General features: G+C 43.7%; 1 protein-coding gene across 1 annotated transcript; it reads left to right on the top strand.

Annotated features, from left to right (window-relative positions):
* The first annotated feature begins 1,914 nt into the window (after positions 1-1,914).
* fastk (Fas-activated serine/threonine kinase) lies at positions 1,915-22,776 on the top strand. The gene is made up of 11 exons (XM_020462548.2): positions 1,915-2,482; positions 7,731-8,652; positions 9,437-9,752; positions 12,063-12,250; positions 12,360-12,508; positions 14,130-14,346; positions 16,659-16,818; positions 16,952-17,043; positions 18,910-19,534; positions 19,817-19,931; positions 20,294-22,776. The coding sequence occupies exons 2-11, from the start codon at positions 7,773-7,775 to the stop codon at positions 20,378-20,380; spliced, it is 2,829 nt and encodes a 942-aa protein (XP_020318137.1). The 5' UTR covers positions 1,915-2,482; positions 7,731-7,772; the 3' UTR covers positions 20,381-22,776.
* Positions 22,777-22,829: the final 53 nt, after the last annotated feature.

Genomic DNA, 22,829 nt, shown 5'->3' with positions numbered 1-22,829 from the left:
TGTAGGGAGGTCATACAGGCACGTGGAGGCCACACACACTACTGAGCCTAATTTTGACTTGTTTTAAGGACATTACATCAAAGTTGGATCAGCATGTAGTGTGGTTTTCCACTTTAATTTTGAGTGTGACTCCAAATCCAGACCTCCATTTGATTTCCATTGATAATTTGTGTGATTTTGTCAGCACATTCAACTATGTAAAGAAAAAAGTATTTCATAAGAATATTTCATTCATTCAGATCTAGGATGTATTATTTTAGTGTTCCCTTTATTTTTTTGAGCAGTGTATTTTGCCTCCAACATCCGGTGATTTTGCAGAGAGCCACATCAATTTACAGAAATACTCATAATAAACATTGCTAAAAGATACAAGTATTATACATGGAACTTCAGATACTTATCCTTAACCTCACGGGTAGAGGACGCAAATGCATTTTGCCCCCAAGGATAGGGAGGAGGATCGTGAGAGAAGCAACAAAATTCCCAAGAATCACTGTGAAAGAATTGCAGGCCTTGGTGGCGTCTTGGGGTCACCAGGTTTAAAAAATAAATAAAAAAGCACCATCAGATGCCACCTCCACAACCACAGGCTCTTTGGAAGGGTTGCCAGAAGAAAGCCATTAATGACCCCAAGATACAGATGCAAGCTCTTGGAGTTTGCCAAACGTCATTTAAATTATGACTGGAAGAAGGTATCTGACCAGAGCACAGCATCGGCATGTTTGGACCAAAAAGCTCTATTTTTGTCTCATCAGAACACATGACCTTCTCCCATTCCTCCTCTGGATCATCCAGATGGTCATTGGCAAACTTCAGACGGGCCTGGACATGCGCTGGCTTGAGCTGGGGGACCTTGCGTGCACTGCAGGATTTTAATCCATGACGGCGTAGTGTGTTACTAATGGTTTTCTTTGAGACTGTGGTCCCAGCTCTCTTCAGGTCATTGACCAGGTCCTGCCGTGTAGTTCTGGGCTGATCCCTCATCTTCCATTATATACCAAAGAAGTGCCTGTTGCACAATGAGACAGATGTATAAATGTGGCATTTCCACTCACTATGAAATATGGTGATGAGAGGAAGCCCAGTGACCGGCAAGGGGAGAAGATGGAGCAAGATCGATTGACAGACATTTGGTCTCCATACAGTTCTGTTTCCAAAACTATAATGTAACAGAGTGGACTACCCTTTGACAAAGTCTAAAAAAAATGTTGTTTAGGATTGCAAGGGCAAGTAGGTGTTCCCTAATGTAAATATGCAAATAAATGCTAGAGCGGCCAATTGGATCTCACTACCTCGGTTGGCTCTGCCCACCTTGTTTGTTCTGCTCCCAATGGAAACGACATGCTCTGGTCAATCTTGAGGTAGTTTTGCAAATCTTTGCCTCAAGTCTGCCAGAAAAGCAGGTACACCCTCCAGCCCAGTAGGTGGCTGTGATCAGAGAAAGAGAGGCCCAACTCGGCCTCCATCCAGCAAGTCGCGTTTTTCGTTGTGTTGTCAAACAAGGAGGTCAATGAGTGTCGAATTTGAGCAACAAAAACATGAATTGCTTATTTTCTACGTGAGGTTTATTTAATCGAATACATATTTCTTAATGCTTAAATTGTTACGAGTGTACTGATATAATTAGGACACCTGACATCCTGGTAATGATGAGAAAAACACACATCAGCACTGTCTCGAGATGGCTATGGATTAGATGAGGCTAGTAGGATTGCATCTCTCCCTTAAATACATGTGGTTGACGTCAATAATCCTCGAATATTCAAAAGAGGGTGACAATAAGAGATCCACCAATCCAAATAAAGGATAGGCGGGAGCTAGACAGCCCACTGGGCAATTTAGGACAACGACTCCCATTGTTAGGGCGGAGAGACATGCACATCTTGTCAGTATTTCCATAATCTTTGCTGTAATGAACCAAATGTTGGCATTAGCCGTCAACAGAAGAAGACCAAAAAAGTTGCATGCTGGGAAGATGGCCGACACCAGTGCGGCTAGTGAAGAATGAGAGGACGAGAAACCGAATACAGTTCTTGCGGCAAATGTCATCAATCGTTTTAAAACGATTTCCGGTGTAGGTGCGTCCGAGCTACCAGGGAAAATAATATATTGTGTCAGTGTGAATAAGTCAAACGCATTGTCAATAATACCAACCCATATCCGCTCCTGGATAGAGAGGACAGAGCGAGGCGAATTGAAACCTAGGTCAAGACAGTTTGCAAAAAACGGTGTCATTGCAATGGACGTCCATGACCAAAGAATTACAGTATTCCACGATTAACTAGCTAATTAAATTTGGTAAATTAGTTAAAATGCTCAACCGATATAGTGAACGTTTTAATTGATGGGCTGGCTGTCACTCCTATGTTTCGCTTAACTTCTTGGGAGTGTCACGGTCAGATGACAGACTGACTGTCATTGCTCCCAGTGAGATACTCAACGGCAACACCCATCTGGATATTCCTCTTGCGTTGACAAACATGTAAGTACATGTTCGTGATTGTCATTGTAGCTGACTTGTTTACCATATTAATCCCATAGCTTTTTCTTAATATGATGGTTAGGTAGCAGGGCCAGTTGACGCCTTGTAGCCGTCCTAGTTAACTATCCTTACTATCTGAAATGTCCCCCGGCCCTTAGACACTTGTTGCCAATGGCAGATTTTCCCCTGCTAGTAGTAGTTAGTGTTGCAAGTATCAGTGGAAATGTGATGTAGCTAACTAAATTTGAATGATTTACACATTTCACTGGTGTAACCCGTTCTAGTCGCCGCATGTGATAAATGCAATTTGACTTTGATTTGTTAGATTTGCAGCCTTAGACATTTAGCGTCCTACTGCTAACTAGTTAGCTACAGTATATGTAGCTAACTAGTTGACTAAAACATGCTAGATATCCTACGCTTAGATTTTTTGCAGACATTTATGCTTTGATTTCTGGATAGGGTGTTTGTTTTCAGGATAGCTCAACTAACAATGGCATTACTAGTTAGTTGAGGAAAATCGTCAAAGGTTGAGTGGGAACATTCCTTATGCTGTAGGGCAAATTTGGTTAGTTACCTGTTCAAATTTACTCCGGGGGGGGGGGGGGGGGGGGTTGGGTATACGAACGGGATTTTTTTTTCTTCTGACTCTGTACTCAACTAACATTACTGCAATGTAACTGAAGACTCTATTCTAGGCCCAACTAAAGATACTGCCCTGTCAACATGTTTAATGATCAGCTATAAAATCTGTGTATTTGGAGGTGGCATACTTGTAGGATTAAGGCTACCTCCAGAAATATTAGAAGTAGTACTTGCCTATGACAGATTATAAAGCTGACAGTTTCTCTCGTTGACCAATGAGTGAACACATGACTGCTGAACAGCTAATCAAATGGCTACCTTTACTGTTGACCCACCCCCTCTGTTTTTACACTGCTGCTACTCGCTGTTTATTTATGCATAAATCACTTTAACCCTACCTACTTGTACATATTACCGCAACTAAGCTATATCCCCTTACATTGACTTGGTACTATTCAGCCTTGTTGGTTAAGGGCTTATAAGTAAGCATTTCACGGTAAGGTCTACATCTGATGTATTCAGCGCATGTGACAAATACAATTGAGTGGCCTACATTTTCACGCTACGAAACATTTAACAAACATGTCTAGTTGGTGTGGTGGTTACACCAATCAGGTGTACACTAACACATTTTCAGAATGGTTCTTGGTCTCCCCTCCCTCATCCCCATTCTTTGTTTTAGAGGGATTCACCCTCTCTCCCTCTAGCTGCAGGCTACCTGTGACCTGTTGTGAATGCAGAGCCTGCAGACTAGTCTATGGTCGATAGAATTAGTCTCTTAGCCCACAGCCTAGTCCTTCACTGTCTGAGTTGGATGGTTTATCGTTGTACTCACATGTGTGCATCCCAAATGGCACCCTATTCGGTGTTTCCCTGGTCAAAAGAAGTACACTACATAAAGAAAAGGGGGGCCATTTGGGACAGATCCCATAACTCACCTCATTTTGTCAGTGAAGGCTCCCATATATCAGACAAAACTCAGTCGGACCTCATTATTGCAATGGAAAAATGGTAGATGTTACAGGTTTTGTTTATGTTGAGGTTGGACCTTTATCATGTATAGCACATGGGCAGTCATCTCGTTAGTCAGTATGTGTTACACCTGTGCTGGCTTGTCCATCTCATTAGTCGGAAGGTGTTTCACCTGAGCTGGTCCAGGTGCTATTTAAGTGGCTGGCCAAGTGCTCCAGTTGTCTGGAGAGTTGTGGAGGGTCAACACCTTTTAGTTGGTGTGCCCTATTTGAGTTCTAGAAGAAAATAAAAAAACATTCCTTTGTCTGCTTATCCCTGTTTATATTTTGATTATCTTTTTGTCTAAGTTTGGTGTGTTTTCTTTTGTTTGCCTCTTGGGAACATTTTGTGGGTGTCTTTTCAAATCAAATTGGTCACATACCCATATTTATCAGATGTTATTACGGGTGTAGGGAAATCTAACAATTTACAACGATACACACTAGGGATGCACGATATATCGGTTAACATATTGGAATCGGCCGAAATTGGCAAAAAAAAATGCCAACATCGGTATCAGCCGCTGTCTAGTTTAACGCCCCGATGTGCAAAACCGATGTTAAGGCTGACGTGCATACCTATATAACGTAGGTACATTATATAATGACGCCACGTAACATTTTGCTCTATACGTGCAACAGCGTCTCAAACTAGCCCCCCAATGTCTGCTGTGTAGATCGAGCTGTCATTTGAAAGAGTAACAATATTTCAGCGAGACAACTCAAAGGTGAAATCCATTAAAGACAATATAATGGAATTCATTGCCCTTGACAATCAACTGTTCTCTGTTGTGGTTGACGTTGGCTTTCGCCCGACTGGTCGAGCACCGGTACACACTACCAAGTGCATTATTTTTCAGATGTTTCCCTAACATAGTTGCATAGTAATAGCGTCACTGCTATTAGCTTCACAACATACATACTATGGAACGCCGTTTGGGTCTTTGCGTGTCAAAAAAGATACAGTAGCACTGTCAAAGTTGTACAAGAAAGTCTGCAAACACCGGCCACGAACGATGTGTTTACAATACCGCATCGGTAATAAAGCATAATTTGTTTTACCGTAACTTCTGGGGTAGCTAGCTTTAGCATCAATACAACCAGCCTGAAAACAATGACCAGTAAACCTGCAGTCATTTTCATTATCTTTAGCAATGATTTAAGAATCCTTGTAAGTATTAGCTAAGTTGCCACTTGTTGTTCGCCTATTGAAATTTAACTTCAGTTCATGAATATAGCTAGTCAGCAATTTAACCCTGTTGCCCAAACGTTATAAGCAGCCAGCTAGCTTCGTCTGGCTCGTGAGGCTCAACTGTAAAACGGTATGTACACATTATTAAAGTGACCAGTGATTCCATAGCTGTGTTCAAATACCCATACTAACATGTAGAATAAAAGAGGAAGGGAAGCGTTGCTAAGGTACACAATAGTAGATTTTGGTAGACAGAAGGGGCTCTTTTTTTTTAAAAGGGGTAAATTGGTTATCAAAAAGAAGGACCAAGGCACTCTTCGTATAATACATTTAAATGCCTTTATTTCTATGGCATGTTCATTGGAAACCACGTGTAAAAAAAAAATATATAATTGAACATGCCACACAAATAAAGTCATTTTTATTTATTATATGAAGTGCCTTGGGCCACCTTTCTTTTTGATAACCCATACTGTATACTACATACTTAATGAGTATATACTATTAGTTCATTTTAGTGAACGGTATCGTTTTATTTGCGCGTACCAGATCTTTACCTGTCTACTGGAAGTTGATCTTGTTGCTATGCAACCTCTTGCTAGTTTGTTAGCATAACAAATGACTAGCTACACATTTTACGATTTTCGTTGTGTTCGTAAATTCTGATTGCTTCGCTCTCGGCAAGTTCAGAACGCACTCTGGCTGAGGAGTAGGGTTGATCCGAGCGTTCTGACCTTACAACAGCTTGGGTGCTTGACTGCCAACTGGCTAACGTCGGCTAGTTACTTCCGGACACATGAGAGAACACCTCACTCTGACCATTTTACTCAACCTAGCAGAGCTGGTTAAGCTGTTTTCATGTTATTCAGATCGTTGGTGACTAACTGTGCTGCTGGCAACAATTATTTTTTTGGGGGGTATACTGACACAGGCCATATTCAACAGGTGTTGAGCGTTTGTAAATTCACAAGTTACTCTGCACTCTGAAATAGAAGTAGTTAGCCAGAATTAACAATGTCCATTTGAGAACGCACTAAAGAATGACGTGAATAATCAAGTCGAGAGAATTCTCTTGGGGAGGTCATACGGTCGGCATTTGATTGTGAGGTATTCTAGGTCGGGTGAACAAAAGGTCTTTAGTTCCTGTACATTATCACATTCACACCATGAGTAGTTAATCATGAAACATACACCATCGCTCTTCTTCTTCTTCGCAGAGAGTTCTTTATTCCTGTCTGCACTATTTACTGAACCCAGCTGGTTGCATGGCCGGAGACAGTATATCCAGAGAGCCACGATTCTGTGAAACGGAGAATGTTACTGTCCCTGATGTCTCTGTGGAAGGAGATCCTTACCCTGAGCTCTACTTTAATGTCCAGGGACGGAACATTTGCGAGTAAATTACTCGGAAGCGGTGGATGTTGTGCACGCCTCCTGAGTTGGACTAGATTACCTATTCTCTGCTGGCGGTGTCTTGGAGCAGCCTCTGGGTTAAGTTCAATTGCCCTGCGGGGCGTACGAACAAAGGATCTAATTCAGTTCCACTTGTTGCTTTCAGTGGACACCCCCATGAGTGTCTCAGAACCTCTCCTAAAAACCCACCCGTTTTGGTTGTTGTCAGTGACTGTTTGCGACATTATTTGTTTTTCTTGCTGGGAAATGGGTGTTCGTCCGGGATTTAGTTTTCCATGAGTATGGTAGTTGCTCTAGTCACCTAATCTGAAGCTCTGCTGTGCCAAGATATTCAAAATACACTTATGTGGTGACATCCACCCTGAGAGGTTATTAGATTTTGTGGAATAGTTTTGAAAGTTGCATGAACACACAGGCTAATAAAAAATAAAGCCGTGGACTTTACGTTGGAAGCATTTGTGGAAAACCCTACTTGTGAGATGCTAGATTTAATGTACAAAAGCAAATCCGCTCGTCATTGCAAAGCATCTGGCCATCCGAATGCAGTAGTCATATTTGATCGGTACTGCTTTGGAGGAGGAGGAAATCCGGACAGAGCGAGAGAGGCTGATGGAAAAGGGCGCTACCGTTGTTAGTGGGGTGAATCCCATAAAGTAAATGCAAAATTGGAGCAACAGGGAAAGACAAGATGAGCGTGCAGACAAACATGAAGAACGTGAACATGCCATCTGATGAAGAGACAAGAGTTCTTCCAGATCTATGAATCCATCCTGACACGCTCAACTGAGTTTTTGATCTTGGTCTGAACAGCCTTCAAGGAAGGTTTTCATCTCAATGTAGCCTATTTGTTTTCATTAATGTCTATTTTCTTGTTTCCTGTGCAGTGTTTGAATCATTTACTTGATGTCACTGTACTGCTTTGCACTTAGGTGTGTGTGTGTGTGCGCACAATGGGAATCTCCAGGTATTCTCACACAGATTCTCATTAGGAATGTGTGTTTTGTTTAGTAAATTCTTTCCCTTTTCACCCCTTCCTCTCTCCCTGTAGGTGTAGTCTGCAGTGCCTCAGCGGTGTACTAGCCTGTGTAGTATGCTGTGGCTGTCCTCCAGCCCAGGCCTCCTGAGCTGCGAAACCATAATCCCTTTGCCCCTCTACCAGCGACACGCCTGCCGCCTTAGCGCCCTCGCTCTCGCCCTCGCCGGCATGTACACTACCCGCCTGTACAGCGCAGTAGGTGGTGGTGGAGGAGGAAAGCCTGGACGCCGGCCGGGCCTGGGGGGTGGAGGTCTGCCCATGCTGGAGAACCACCCCCACCACCACCCTCTCCCACCACACCAACATCCCCACCACGTGCCTCCTCCACCTCCCAGCTACCCGCCCATCTACCAGGGGCGCCCTGACCCTCACCGTGGGCCCCACTTTCACAGTCACCACCACCACCAACACTACCATCCCCACCCACACATGGCCCCTCCTCTGCCTCCACCCATCCCCCCGCATCCCCACTACCAGACACACGCCCACCTGCACCACCACGGCACTGTTGGCGCCGCCGGCAACAACAAGAAGAAGACGTGGAACTTCATCCACGAGAAGATGAGCTACGACACCTTCTTCACTATGAAGAGGCTGATCGAACGCTCGCGGAGAGCGGACGAGGTGCTGCGCTGGGTGACGCAGAACCCAGGTAAGATTTCACACAACCATTACCCCATCGCACTGCAGAAGATCGGCCAACTACTACAGGCCGGGGCTGGGGGAGGAGGAGGAGGAGGGGGCGGCAGAGGCGGCTCGGATGCAGCCCTGGTTCTCTCTCCCGGAGTCGGTGGAGGAGAAAGAGTGGAGAATGAAGGTCGACAGATCTTGGAGCACCTGGACTTCCAGACGCTGTGCGACTCCATTGTGAGGGACTGTGCCAAGTTTGACAACTTCAGCATTGTCAACTGCCTGTACGCTGTGGCAGCATTAGGTGAGTCTAGGTGATCTGTGGCAGCATTAGGTGAGTCTAGGTGATCTGTGGCAGCATTAGGTGAGTCTAGGTGATCTGTGGCAGCATTAGGTGAGTCTAGGTGATATGTGGCAGCACTAGGTGATATGTGGCTGCACTAGGTGATATGTGGCAGCATTAGGTGAGTCTAGGTGATCTGTGGCAGCATTAGGTGAGTCTCGGTGATATGTGGCAGCATTAGGTGAGTCTAGGTGATCTGTGGCAGCATTAGGTGAGTCTAGGTGATCTGTGGCAGCATTAGGTGAGTCTAGGTGATCTGTGGCAGCATTAGGTGAGTCTAGGTGATCTGTGGCAGCATTAGGTGAGTCTAGGTGATCTGTGGCAGCATTAGGTGAGTCTAGGTGATCTGTGGCAGCATTAGGTGAGTCTAGGTGATCTGTGGCTGCACTAGGTGATCTGTGGCTGCGCTAGGTGAGTCTAGGTGATCGCATGGAGGCAGCTCTGTTTCCCATACTTGGATTTGTTGGGAGTGTGAACGCGATTTTTTTCATATTGCTAGTGTATGATCAGCAGGTGTTTTTAGTACAAAGTATTTTATATTATGTAGGATATGTGAACATTGTGAAATGGCATCTACTACTTTATATGTGTATTCACTTGGTATCGAATATAGATATGAAAATAATTTGTGTACATGTGAAAAAAACTGAATGCACTTGTCTGGACTATTAAACGGACTTATATTACTTGAAAAATAAATAAATTAAGTAAGCCAAATAAACCCTAAACCTCCCGCCTCCTCCAGGCCTTCCCAGCGACTCGCGGGTAGTGCAGGTGCTGGAGGCTGAGTCCCAATCACGACTGGGCCAGTTTAACCAGAAGGACGTGTCCATGGTGTTCAGCTCCAGCATGAAGCTGCACCCCAGCAGCCAGCACCCGCTCACCGAGGCCTGCCTGGCGGGCTTGGAGAAGAACCTGGAGCGGGAGCGTCACCCGCAGACCCTCTTCCTGCTGCTCTCCTACTACCGCCTCAAGTGGCGCTCGCTGCAATCCAGTGAGGCTGCAACGGCCGAGATCGTGGCCAATATACCACCCAACCCGGAACAGCTCCTGGCCAACAGGTACGGTTGGGATGACGGTTGATTACCCATTCATGGTAAAATAGACAAATGTTTTCTTGTTCTGTAAGAGGCCATCCAAGTAGAGGAAATGTGAGTTATGCAGTACGACTAGGTCACTATCGATAGTCATAAATGGAGGAAATGTTTTCAAAAATAACATAGTATTCTTATTGCACTTGCATTACAGAGGTACTACCTCTGTTTTAAAACCTTTCATCCCATTTTTGTTTACTGAACACAATCTAGGTGTGATCTGTTCCTGAGTGTAATTTTAAATGTCAGTTATTGTGATGAAAGCAGTTATGGCGATACTTAGTACACTGAACAAAAATATAAATGCAACGATTTCAAAGAATTGAGTGAGTTACATTTCATTAAGGAAATCAGTCAATTGAAAATACATTTTATTAGGCCCTATGGATTTCACATAACTTTAAAAAACCTTTAAAAAAAAAAAAGGGTAGGGTTGTGGAGCAAAAAAAACAGTCAATATCTGGTGTGACCACCATTTACCTCATGCAGCGTGACACATCTCATTCTCATGCTGTTGATTGTGGCCTGTGGAATGTTTTCCCACTCCTCTTCAATGACTGCGAAGTTGCTGGATATTAGCGGGAACTGGAACACGCTGTCGATCAAGAGCATCCAAAACATGCTCAATGTTGTGACATGTCTGAGTGTGCAGGCCATGGAAAAACTGGGACATTTTCAGCCTCAAGGGATTGGGTACAGATCTTTGCGACATGGGGCTGTGCGTTATCATGCTGAAAAGTGACGTGATAAATGCGAATGAATGGCACGACAATGGACCTCAGGATCTCGTCAAAATATCAGCCCATTCAAATTGCCATCGATAAAATGTAATTTGTTCATTGTCTGTAGTTTATGCCTGCCCATATCATAACCCCACCGCCACCATGGAGCACTCTGTTCACAACGTTGACATCAGAACCACTTGCCCATATGTCTGCCCGGTACAATTGAAACCAGGATTCATCTGTGAAGAACATATTTCTCCAGCGTGCCAGTGGCCATCAAAGGTGAGCATTTGCACACTGAAGTTCGTTACGACGCCAAACTGCAGTCAGGTCAAGACTGGTGAGGACGACGTGCACGCAGATGAGCTTCCCTGAGACGGTTTCTGACACTGTGCAGAACCTCTTCAGTTGTGCAAACCCACAGTTTCATCAGTTCCTGTGTGCAGTTGTGAAGCCGGTTTGACGTACTGCCAAGTTCTCAAACGACAGTGCCTTCAGAAAGTATTCAGACCACAACGCTTTTCCCACATTTTGTTATGTTACAGCCTTATTCTAAAATTGATTACATTGTTTTCTTCCTCATCAATCTACACACAATACCCCATAATGACATCACAATACCCCATAATGACATCACAATACCCCATAATGACGAAGCAATAACTGTTTAAAAAAAAAAATGTTTACTAATTTTTTACAAATCATAAACTGATATCACATTTACACAAGTATTCAGACCCTTTACTCAGTATTTTGTTGAAGCACCTTTGGCAGCGATTACAGCCTTGCGTCTTCTTGGGTATGACGTTACAGGCTTGGCACACCTGTATTTGGGGAGTTTCTCCTATTCTTCTCTGCAGATCCTCAATCTCTGTCAGGTTGGATGGGGAGTGTCGCTGCACAGCAATTTTCAGGTCTCCAGAGATGTTCGATTGGGTTCAAGTCCGGGTTCTGGCTGGGCCACTCAAGAACATTCAGAGAGTTGTCCCAAAGCCACTCCTGCATTGTCTTGGCTGTGTGGAGCAGGTTTTCATCTAGGATCTCTGTACTTTGCTCCGTTCATCTTTGCCTCGATCCTGACGTCTCCCAGTCCCTGCCGCTGAAAAACATCCCCACAGCATGATACTGCCACCACCATGCTTCACGGTAGGGATCTTGCCAGGTTTCCTCCAGACGTGACGCTTGGCATTCAGGCTAAAGCATTCCATCTTGGTTTCATCAGACCAGAGAATTTGGTTTCTCATGGTCTGATAGTCTTTAGGTGCCTTTTGGTGAACTCAAAGTGGACTGTCATGTGCCTTTGGCAAATGAGAAATGCTCACAGGGACATGAACACATTTGTGCCAAAAAATGTAGAGAAATGAGCTTTTTGTGTGTATGTAAAATTTCAGGGATCTTGTATTTCAGCTCATGAAACATGGGACCAACACGTTACATGTTGCGTTTATATTTTTGTTTAGTATAATTAGTATCACGATACTTGGTAATATCGCGATAATGGATGTTATCATGATACCAAATTCCACCATTGTCCCGCACAACCTACCAACAGGAAGATCCTCCGACTGGTCAAGCACACACTGGCTAGCGTAAGTGGCGTGCGCGACCAGGAGATGGCGCTGCTGGACGAGATGCTGGCTACTTGCGTACGCGAGGCTAGTAACAAGAGCCTGGAGATCATCTTCAGCTCCCACCTATTCTACCAGAACAGACAGGAGAGGTTTGTGTGCAGCCTGGCTGGTGAGTTTTCCTCTCCTCTGCTCTTCTGCCATTCTCTGACAGCTGTTTTAATCTGTCGCTTTCTCCATCTTTCTATCATTCCCAAGATAACCTGGTCTTTTCCTAATAGAGGAGCTGCCTAAAAAAGTGGACAGCATAACCCCATACACCATGGCCCTCATTGCCAAATACATCGCCCGCCACCGGCTCAGAGAGACTCGACTCCTCGACACCATCGCTGATTTCCTGGTCAAGAAGGGAGAATACCTGGATAGCAAGGTAAGGTGTCCCACTCATCTACAAAATCTCTGTCTTATGTTTAAACAGCTGTTGAGCGACTCGGGTGCAGTGTTTATTGGTTATTATTGGGCTATATGAGGGCTATTACACCTGAAATAAAGTGCTGTTTATTTACACACATTATGGGTTCTTATACCATGGCATTGTTGAATTCTTGTTTCTGATTGGTTTGAAAGGCATTCTAGAGTGTAAAGGGTGGCCACTACTCCATAGTAGAAGCTATCAATAACCAGGTTTCCATCCAACCTTTTTTATGTGAGTAAAGTACATGTTGGATAAAAAAAAAATCACTAAAGACCTGATTGAAACAAAACAAAATATGTTAGACACGGTGGTCTTTTTGTAGTACTAGATTTATTCTCTGATCCTTTGATTGGGTGGACATGTAAGTTCATGATACAAGAGCTCTGATAAGGTTGGAGGTCGTCCTCCGGATGTTGTCATAATTACTGTGTAAGTCTATGGAAGGGGGTGAGAACCATGAGCCTCCAAGGTTTTGTATTGTAGTCGGTGTACCCAGAGGAGGACGGAAGCTAGCTGTTCTCGGGCTGCACGATGGTGCTACCCCACAGAGTGCTGTTGAGGCTACTGTAGACGTTCATTGCAAAACAGTGTGTTTTAATAAATTATTGGGTGACGTGAATGTATTTAGTATAGTTTTATCTAAACTTTCACTATGTTTCTGAAGTTCACTGAGGAGGATGGTCCTCCCTTTCCTCCTCTGAGGATACTCCACTGGTACAAAGACCAGAGTGGGCCCATATTTTTTTTTATTTCACCTGACCTTTAACTAGGCAAGTCAGTTAAGAACCTATTCTTATTTACAATGACTGCCTACAATAAGGCAAAAGGAATCCTGCAAGGATGGGGGTTGGTATTAAAAATAAATGAAATAAAATTATATGACAAAACACATCACGACGAGAGACAACACAACACTACATAGAGAGAGACCTAAGACGACAACACAGTACGGTAGCAACACAGTACGGTAGCAACACAGTACGGTAGCAACACAGCACGGTAGCAACACAGCACGGTAGCAACACAGCACGGTAGCGACACAGCATGGTAGCGACACAGCATGGTAGCGACACAGCACGGTAGCGACACAGCATGGTAGCAACACAGCATGGTAGCAACACAGCATGGTAAGCGACACCACGTGACTACAACATGGCAGCAGCACAAACGGGTACATTGTTAGGCACAGACAACAGCACAAAGGGCAAGAAGGTATAGACAACAATACATCACGCAAAGCAGCCACAACTGTCAGTAAGAGTGTCCATGATTGAGTCTTTAAAATTTATACGGCAGCATTTTGTTTTGGGTGACAAAACAATCAGTAGAGTTGAAAATGCGACAGAAACCCCCCAGCAGGTGGGAATTTAACCGCAAAAGTTATTTTTATGTGCACTACGTCGTCACGCACAGCTTTTTATCTGCATCAAGTCAATTTGGTGGAAACTCTGGTGGGAAAATGCAGTTGATATGGGTTTGATTGAAGCAGTTATCGCGCGCGATACTTAGTAGTTAGTATCATAATAATAAAGGTAATATCACGATAATGGGTTTCTCTCTTTTATTTCTCCACAAGGTAATCCAAAAGCTTGTGTTCCCCTTCAGCCGGATGAGCTACCGGCCGTCCAACGAGGTCCAGTTCTTCTCCAAGCTGGAAGTGGTGCTGGAGCTAAAGGCCCTAAGCTCCCCGCTAGCCACAGTCAACATCCTCATGTCCCTGTTCCAGCTGGGCCACTTCCCTGGCCTGGTGCTGCACAAGGTCTTCTCCACCGCCTTCATCAGCAACGTCACCAGTAAGTGGGGAGACGCACACAGCGATCAAGCAACATCAAAGAGCAGCTATGTTTCATTTGTTTTTTCGACTGGCCCCTTTCAGTAGACACAATATAAATACAATAAATACAATTTTAAATCTCAAGACAAATGAATAACTAAGGAGTATGTTTACATGTGTTCAATAATACGATTGTTTTGAATATTCAGATTAAGATAATAATAGTTTGATTTAAAATGTTTTCATGCTTTTCAAGAAAACGATTTCCCTAAAAGTTTCCATGGACCCATCTGAGATCAGGCTACCCTAATCGCACTCTGATAAATGCAGAAAATCACCAATTAAAATAAACGTTTGGGAAGTATAATTGGGTAATGAGTTGGGACATAGCATTTGTATGTGAACTATTTCTAATGTGCAAACTTTGACATTTTCCATACTCGCTTCACTAGCGCAAAAGATGGAGCCTCGTGCTGGTCACGCTAGCTTATGAACAGAACAAATACACAGCTGGTACTCTGATTTGAAATATATTTATTTTTTTACAATAATTCAACAACAACAAAAAATCCAATATCTAGATGTTTTAATCGATGTATGCTTACGTCGATTTAAGATAAGCAGAGTACTGTTTGCATGACTAATTAAAGAACAGTCTGGCCTTAATGGCTATGTACTCTTAGAATCTCCCTCAGAGCCTGAGTCTTATCTAGGTTTCTTCCTTTCTAGGGAGTTTTTTTCCCTAGTCACGGTGCTTCTACATCTGCTTTGCTTACTGTTCGCGTTTTTAGGCTGGGTTTCTGTATATCACTTTGACATCTGCTGATATAAATGTATGTATACAGTGCCTTCAGAAAGTATTCAGACCCCTTGACTTTTTCCACATTTTGTTACGTTACAGCCTAAAATGAACATACCTTATTTACATAAGTAGTGCTATGAGACTCGAAATTGAGCTCATGTGCATCCTGTTTCCATTGAGCATCCTTGAGCTGTGTCTACAAGTTGATTGGAGTCCACCTGTGGTAAATTAAATTGATTGGACATGATTTGGAAAGGCACATCCCTGTCTATATGAAGTCCCACAGTTGACATTGCATTTCAGAGTAAAAACCAAACCATGAGGTCGAAGGAATTGTCCGTAGCACTCCGAGACAGGATTGAGTCGAGGCACAGATCTGGGGAAGGGGTACCAAAACATTTCTGCAGCATTGAAGGTCCCCAAGAACACAGTGGCCTCCATCATTCTTAAATGGAAGAAGTTCGAGAGCTGGCCATCCATCCAAACTGAGCAATTGGGGAGAAGTGCCTTGGTCAGGGATGTGACCAAGATCCCGATGGTCACTGACAGAGCTCTAGAGTTCCTCTGTGTAGATGGGAGAACCTTCCAGAAGGACAACCATCTCTTCAGCACTCCACCAGCACTCCAGGCCTTTATGGTAGAGTGGCTAGACGGAAGCCACTCCTCAGTAAAAGGCACATGACAGCCCACTTGAAGTTTGCCAAAAGGCACCTAAAGACTATCAGACCATGTGAAACAAGATGCTCTGGTCTGATGAAACCAAGATTAAACTCTTTGACCTTAATGCCAGCGTCACATCTGGAGGAAACCTGGTGGCATCATGCTGTGGGGGATGTTTTTCAGTAGCAGGGAGACTAGTCGGGATCGAGGCAAAGATGAACAGAGCAAAGTACAGCGAGATCCTTGATGAAAACCTGCTCCACACAGCCAAGACAATGCAGGAGTGGCTTTGGGACAAGTTTCTGAGTGTCCTTGTGTGGCCCAGACTTGAACCTGATCGAACATCTCTGGAGAGACCTGAAAATAGCTGTGCAGCAACGCTTCCCATCCAACCTGACAGAGCTTCAGAGGATCTGCAGAGAAGAATGGGAGAAACTCCCCAAATACAGGTGTGCCAAGCTTGTAGTGTCATACCCAAGAAGACTTGTGGCTGTAATCGCTGCCAAAGGTGCTTCAACAAAGTACTGAGTAAAGGGTCTGAATACTTATGTAAATGTGATATTTTAGTTTTTGATTTGTCATTATGGGGTATTATGTGTAGATTGAGGGGGGGGGAGGGAACAATTTAATCAATTTAGAATAAGGCTGTAATGTAACTAAATATGGAAAAAGTCTACTTCTAAATGTATATATACATACGTGTGTGTGTGTATATAATATATATTATACACACACACATTTGATGCATGAAGTTGAATATTACCCCCACATACCTCAACTCACTCCGATGTGCTTCATTTTCATGTTTGGTGATTTTAGACCGTTGCTCATGTCTATTTTTATTGCCCCCCCCCCCCCCCCATTTGTAGACAGCCCTTACGCTCTGATCGTGCGTCGCTACCTGTCTCTGTTGGACGCGGCGGTGGAGCTGGAATTCAGGGACTACACCGGTCCACGGCTCCAGGACACGCACAAGGTGCTCATGTTTGACCACGCGCTGACCGCTGACGAGGTCAATCGCAAATACAGGTACGGTGCAGTACTAGGGTGATCGGTTGACTAACTGTTAGGTGGCATTCTATTTTTGAAAGTTTCTATTTACGTCTGCCTTTTTTCATTGCGAATTCCAGTGAATCTCAAAGTATGTTTGTGTGTTTCACAGCTACAGGGGTCTTGTTGCTGAAGCCCTCAGACAGTTGGTTGGAGAGCATGGATACAAACAAGACGAGGTTCTGGCCCCTGGTTATTACACAGGTACACTGAATTTAACACACGCTCTGATGTTTGTTCAAAGGCCACTCTTAAGACTGTTACTGAACACAATGGTGTATTTTTTTATTTATTCTGTAGTACTGTAACCTCCTTTGGGGTTGTACAATTACAGAAACCTGAGGAATATTAGGGGAAACATTTTTATTTAAGCAGGCAGTCAATGCTGAGACCACGATCTTTCGCAGATGAGGCTTGTGTGAACACATCGATAAACAACAATTACGCTCTACATAGCTATACACACGGCAACACTCTACATGTCTATGGGCTCCCGAGTGGCGCAGCGGTCTAAGGCACTGCATCTTAGTGCAAGAAGCGTCACTACAGTCCCTGGTTTGAATCCAGGCTGTATCACAGTCCCATAGGGCAGCGCACAATTGGACCAGCGTCGTTCAGGTTTGGCCGGGGTAGGCCATCATTGTAAATAAGAATTTGTTAACCGACTTCCCTAGTTAAATAAAATTATATCTATACACACTACACACGAAACAGGAAAAGCTAAACAATCATATATATATATATTTTTTACCTTTATTTTACTAGGCAAGTCAGTTAAGAACAAATTCTTATTTTCAATGACGGCCTAGGAACAGTGGGTTAACTGCCTGTTCAGGGGCAGAACGACAGATTTGTACCTTGTCAGCTCGGGGATTTGAACTTGCAACCTTTCGGTTACTAGTCCAACGCTCTAACCACTAGGCTACCCTGCCGCATTGTTCAGTAAAAGGACCTCAAACATCTGCCTGAATTACCCAAGAGGCACCAACTCCACCAGCTTTTAAGGAGTTTTCCAGATCATTCTACATGAGACGAGCAAGAAAAAAAAAAGCGAAAAGCAGATTTACCTAATTCGGTTGAGATTGAAGGGATCTATCTCCAGGGTTAGCCATCCCTGAGTTCGGGTCTGGTAACTTACCTCATTGTTAACCTTCAGACAGGTACGGTATGGCGGAGGTTTATCCAAGATGGCTTTATTGATAAAAAAAAAGAATGCAAGACTTCAAAGAGGCCCAGCCTACTTTCTGATAAAATATGCAATGATCTGTCCTCAGCCTATTGGCTACAATAAAGCACAATGCGCATTGTGTCCAATGGCTTCAATAGAGTAGAAGCTACATTCATATAGACGATATCGCCATAGTCAATAACCAGAATGAATGTTGTCTGAATGATTTAGATTTCTTCTCCTCTTTTTACATTTTTTTACATTTTTTTTTAAACAAAGATTTACTGGATGTTGACGAAACTTACATCATGATTGAGGAAGTACATCTATTTCTCAATTGCCTGACAAGCTACCAACCAGCAACCGTGTTTTTCTAGCCTTGGCCCAGGCCTGATTTCTCATGAGATCTGACAGTTCTATAGAGAACCAAGGATTATTTTTTATTTTATTTTACTCTTAAGTTGTTTTTAAAGGGAGTGTGTTTGTCTGCCAGAGAGATGATGAAAAATAGATTTGAACTGTTCTAGAGCTAATTCTGGGTCAGGCATACAGATGATGGAGGAAAAAAAGCTTGTGGGTATTTTTTTATTTGACTTCTCTTCATAATTATACGATTACTGTCAAATGGATCTCCCGAGTGGCGCAGCGGTCTAAGACACTGCATCTCAGTGCTTAAGGTCACTACAGGCACCCTGGTTCAAATACAGGCTGTATCACAACCGGCCGTGATTGGGAGTCCCATAGGGTGCGGCGTACAATAGGCTCACCGTCGTCCGGGTTTGGCTGGTGGCCGTCATTGTAAATAAGAATTTGTTTCCTAACAGACTTGCCTAGTTAAATAAAGGTTAAATAAATGAAAATGTTGCAACCCTAAACCTCTGTATATTCACAATCCTTTGTAGACTTCCTGCTGTGGATTGACAGCTCTGGCCAGGTTCTCCCTATCCAGGCAGGGGCCTCCCTAGGTGTTTCCCACAAAGCCCCAGAGGGATCCGTGGCTGTGACGGCCCTCGCTACAGACTTTCAAAAGTTCTCCCCCTTCGCCCCACTAGAGGAAGGGGGGGACCAGCGACCTGTCGGAGGGGACGAGTCGGTGACCCTCCTGCCACACCACATGCAGCGCGGGGAAAACCCTGGCTCGGCCCAGAGGGCAGGCCCTAACGGCGGGGGCCCACTTGACTACAACACTTACTACACGCCTGCTGACTACTACTCCAGCCTGGCCAAGGAGCACTCTCTGGAGAGCCAGGACAGCTCCACGCTCAGCAGCCCTCCCTCTGACAGCCTAGCCCAGCCAATGGCCTCCGGGGTAGGAGGATCCACCACAGCTGCCCCGGTTTCTCTTTTCCAGTTCTCTATTGGGAAGATCCTGGAGGACGAGGGAGGGGTGCAGGTGGGGCCAGGTAATCATGGGCCCGACTGCGAGCTCCCTGTCTTCTATGAGGGGTTGGCCGGGGACGTGGGGCTGCACCCGGCCGATCGAACCGACACAGAGAGGGCAGTGGGGGACCAGCGACAAGTTAAGAGGTCAGTGCTGATGGAATCTGAAAGTTCTATAGAGAACCAAGGATTTGTAGTTAGTGATTTTATACATACTACCCAACTACGAAGCGCTTGATTATGCTTCTTTGGTGGAGCAATGCTAGCTAGCAAATAACTTTCAGAAAGATGGTTTTGCTGGGAAAATCGTGACTCGTCTTCATGGCAGACACCGGTATTTGTCTACCATCTTTCGTCACTTGTGTGATAAGTAATTTATTTCAAAATTAGAGAACTATTTAATTGCGAAATTCAACTTTCTTCTTTCAGAGTGGTCATGTCGGTGAATGACAAGTGGCACTACTGTCACAACTCTGAGGTGCTGGTGGGCTCCCGAGCCATGAGGGACCGTCATCTGTTGCTCCTGGGATATGTCATTCTGCAGGTGAGCCATTACCATCATACAACCACAAGAGGTTAGCGACACCTTTTAATTGGGGAGGACGGACTTGTGGTAATGGCTGGAGCGGGATCAGTGGAATGGTATCCAATACATCAAACACATGGTTTGATGCCATTCCGTTTGCTCCGTTCCAGACATTATTATGAGCCGTCCTCCCCTCAACTGCCTCCATTGCGAACAACCCTCATTTCCACCATCTTACAACCACATTTCCCTTAATCATCCATCTAAGCGGTAATTGGCACCAGGGACAACTAACGGTCCACTGTGCCAAAATAAGGTAGTACGTACCACTGTTTAGTTTAACTCATTTCTCTCTGGGTTTTCTCTATCCTCTTCCACAGCTGCCCTATCACGAGCTGGAGAAGCTGAATGGCATAGAGGAGGTGAAGCAGTACCTCCACAAAAAGCTCCTGGAGGTCCCCTTATGACAACAAAAGACTTGAGAGTGTGTGTGTGTGTGTGTGTGTGTGCGCCATTGCGACTGCTTGGGATAGGACAGGGGGTTGTTGGTGGGATTGGGAAAAGGGGGTGGTTTGGGGTAGAGAACAAACCCTGGTCAAAGTCTAAAACAAGAGTTTTTTTTTGTTGTTGCAAATTTTGCTCTTGCATTCATCAAAATGGCGCCACGCTATTTGCAACGAGCCATATACCCAGTTGATGACATGTCTAGTATCATGTTGCCACGCTTGGTATCTTGTTATTGTCACTTCACAACCGTTCTTGACCATCTTGCCTACGGACTGTTCTTAGTGTATCACAGTAGCATGACAAAACTGTTTTTTTTTTCTATAGTTGTAGTTTTAATCATGGCTTTGTGTGGGGGGAATCAGATGTTTATTATAATTATTATAGAGTCATACAGAGATGACAATGTTCTGGTGTTTGGAGAGGGGGGGTGGGGTAATTTTATATTGTTTAACTTAACTCCAGTTGTAACGCATGACTGTTCATACAGGACAAACAAACGGGGCTTCATAGTGTTTTCTAATACTGGTGCACCGTATGTAGACTAATGGACTGTAGGATGTTAATGAGGGATGAACATTTATAAATCTAGTTTAATGTGTTTATATATTTTTGAATGCTGGAACGGCTTTTCCTGTGTCCAGAACAAAGCAACGCGTGGTGGAAGTCCAACGTCAACTTAGTCTCTCTCTTTTGTTTTGTCTTTGGCACTTCACTTGTGACATTTTAATGAATGACTGTATTCAGAGAGGAGTTTGATTCCTCAAGTGAGTTTCCACCAACTGCATTGACAATGAAACAGGTTTTCCAGGAGGGAATTGCTAGATACCCGGGACCTCATTTATCTCACTCAATTCTGGCGTACGTGGAGATAAATAGTTGCCCATGCAAATCCTACAAACTGTCACATGCATATATGTTTTCATTGATAAACTAGAGCTATATTACTATATTTGTGCTCGTGAACGAGCTTTGCAACTCCGCTTGGAAAATGCCCTCATTCACGGTAACAATTTGGAGATATCGGTATCACGGTATGATTTGGAGATGTTGGAACTGGGCCGTGATAGTTCCTGAAAGAAAAACGCAATGGCAAGTTGCATCACATTTCTGTAGAGAGGTAGACCAAATCTGTTCATCTCTTGCAGTGACTTTTTCAAACTTTAAATGCCGTGGCCGTGCCCATTTTGAGTCATTTTAAAAGTAAATGTTTCAGCCCACACTTTTATGTAGAAGATTAATTGTTGTTCAATATTTTCTTTTATCAATACATAGTGTTTTATATCTTCTGCCTTGGTGGCTCTGAGATTTAATAGGCTAAGATGTTGTGCTCCTACTGCACAGCATTACTGTAGCCTACCTATACTGTCAAATATTTTAAATAGGCTACCGGTCTATTTACTTTTGAGCATGCTCTGCTATTGAGGGATGGATAAATGGTATCCTCATTAGTTATGCAGCAGGAATGAACCAGTTAAGTCAGAAAAGGAGAGATGCCTAATATAATAAAAGTAAAGTAACATATTAGGCTACATGCTTCTCTGAGATCTCCTTACTAAATGCATCTGTGTTATCATTAGTATCATGTTTTGTTTTAATATGCCATTATAATTCTTGTGCATCAAAACCATCTCCATTTCCCCATAAGAACAATGTGTGCAATACAGTTGATCAACCACCAGACGTACACATGGCCTGAGCTGTACTTGGGAGATACTCACACTTTCCAGCAAATTCAAATGTATTAAACAATTTAAAAATATATATCTTTAAGGGGGAGAAAGTGGCACATTTGATAAATGAGGCCCCAGGTTAGTTTAAATGAGAGAATTTGATTGGAAGGTCTCAGAGTATTGCTATGAAAAAGACAAGTGGATAGTGTCTCTGAAAACCTTCTGTTGGTCCCATCAGTGGTATTTGAAATCGTACCCTGACCTAATTTCCGTTTGAATGAGGTGATTGTGTCATACAGTGAAACATTTCACAATACCACACAAATAGGACTCCATTAGCTTTATACATGAATGACCCCAAACACTTGAACTGTGTAAGGTAAAGCAGAAATGGCTTATGTGATGTTAATCCACTCCAGTATTACTGGGTGCGTTGTCTCTTTGTTCTGTTTATGGAGCCTTCCAGATAGAGACCAGGGTAACTGAGTCACCTGTGTGTAATATATTAATGAATGCATTATCATTTGTAAGGATCCATAGGTTGTATAAATGTATTATGCACAGGTGGTTGAGTTAGTATTTATTTATTGGTACAGAGGATGTGTGTGTGTTTGGGGAAAGAAGGATGGGAAAAGATTTTATTGAAATGTATGGAAAAATATTAAAAGAATGGGGAAAAAAAGCACCGTCTGTCGGGAAATATTTATGTAAGTATAATTCACAGACAAAATGATCTGTA

The sequence above is a fragment of the Oncorhynchus kisutch genome, linkage group LG27 (genome assembly GCF_002021735.2).
Source record: "Oncorhynchus kisutch isolate 150728-3 linkage group LG27, Okis_V2, whole genome shotgun sequence".
In the NCBI taxonomy this organism is placed as follows: Eukaryota; Metazoa; Chordata; class Actinopteri; order Salmoniformes; family Salmonidae; genus Oncorhynchus; species Oncorhynchus kisutch.
This window is presented reverse-complemented; position numbering and strand designations above follow the sequence as displayed.

Excerpts from the sequence above, each read along its gene's own strand:
- fastk (XM_020462548.2), top strand. The coding sequence starts at position 7,773 with ATGCTGTGGCTGTCCTCCAGCCCAGGCCTCCTGAGCTGCGAAACCATA. Across the intron at positions 8,653-9,436 it reads GTACGCTGTGGCAGCATTAG|GCCTTCCCAGCGACTCGCGG; the intron begins GTGAGTCTAGGT and ends CGCCTCCTCCAG. Across the intron at positions 12,251-12,359 it reads GTTTGTGTGCAGCCTGGCTG|AGGAGCTGCCTAAAAAAGTG; the intron begins GTGAGTTTTCCT and ends TTTTCCTAATAG.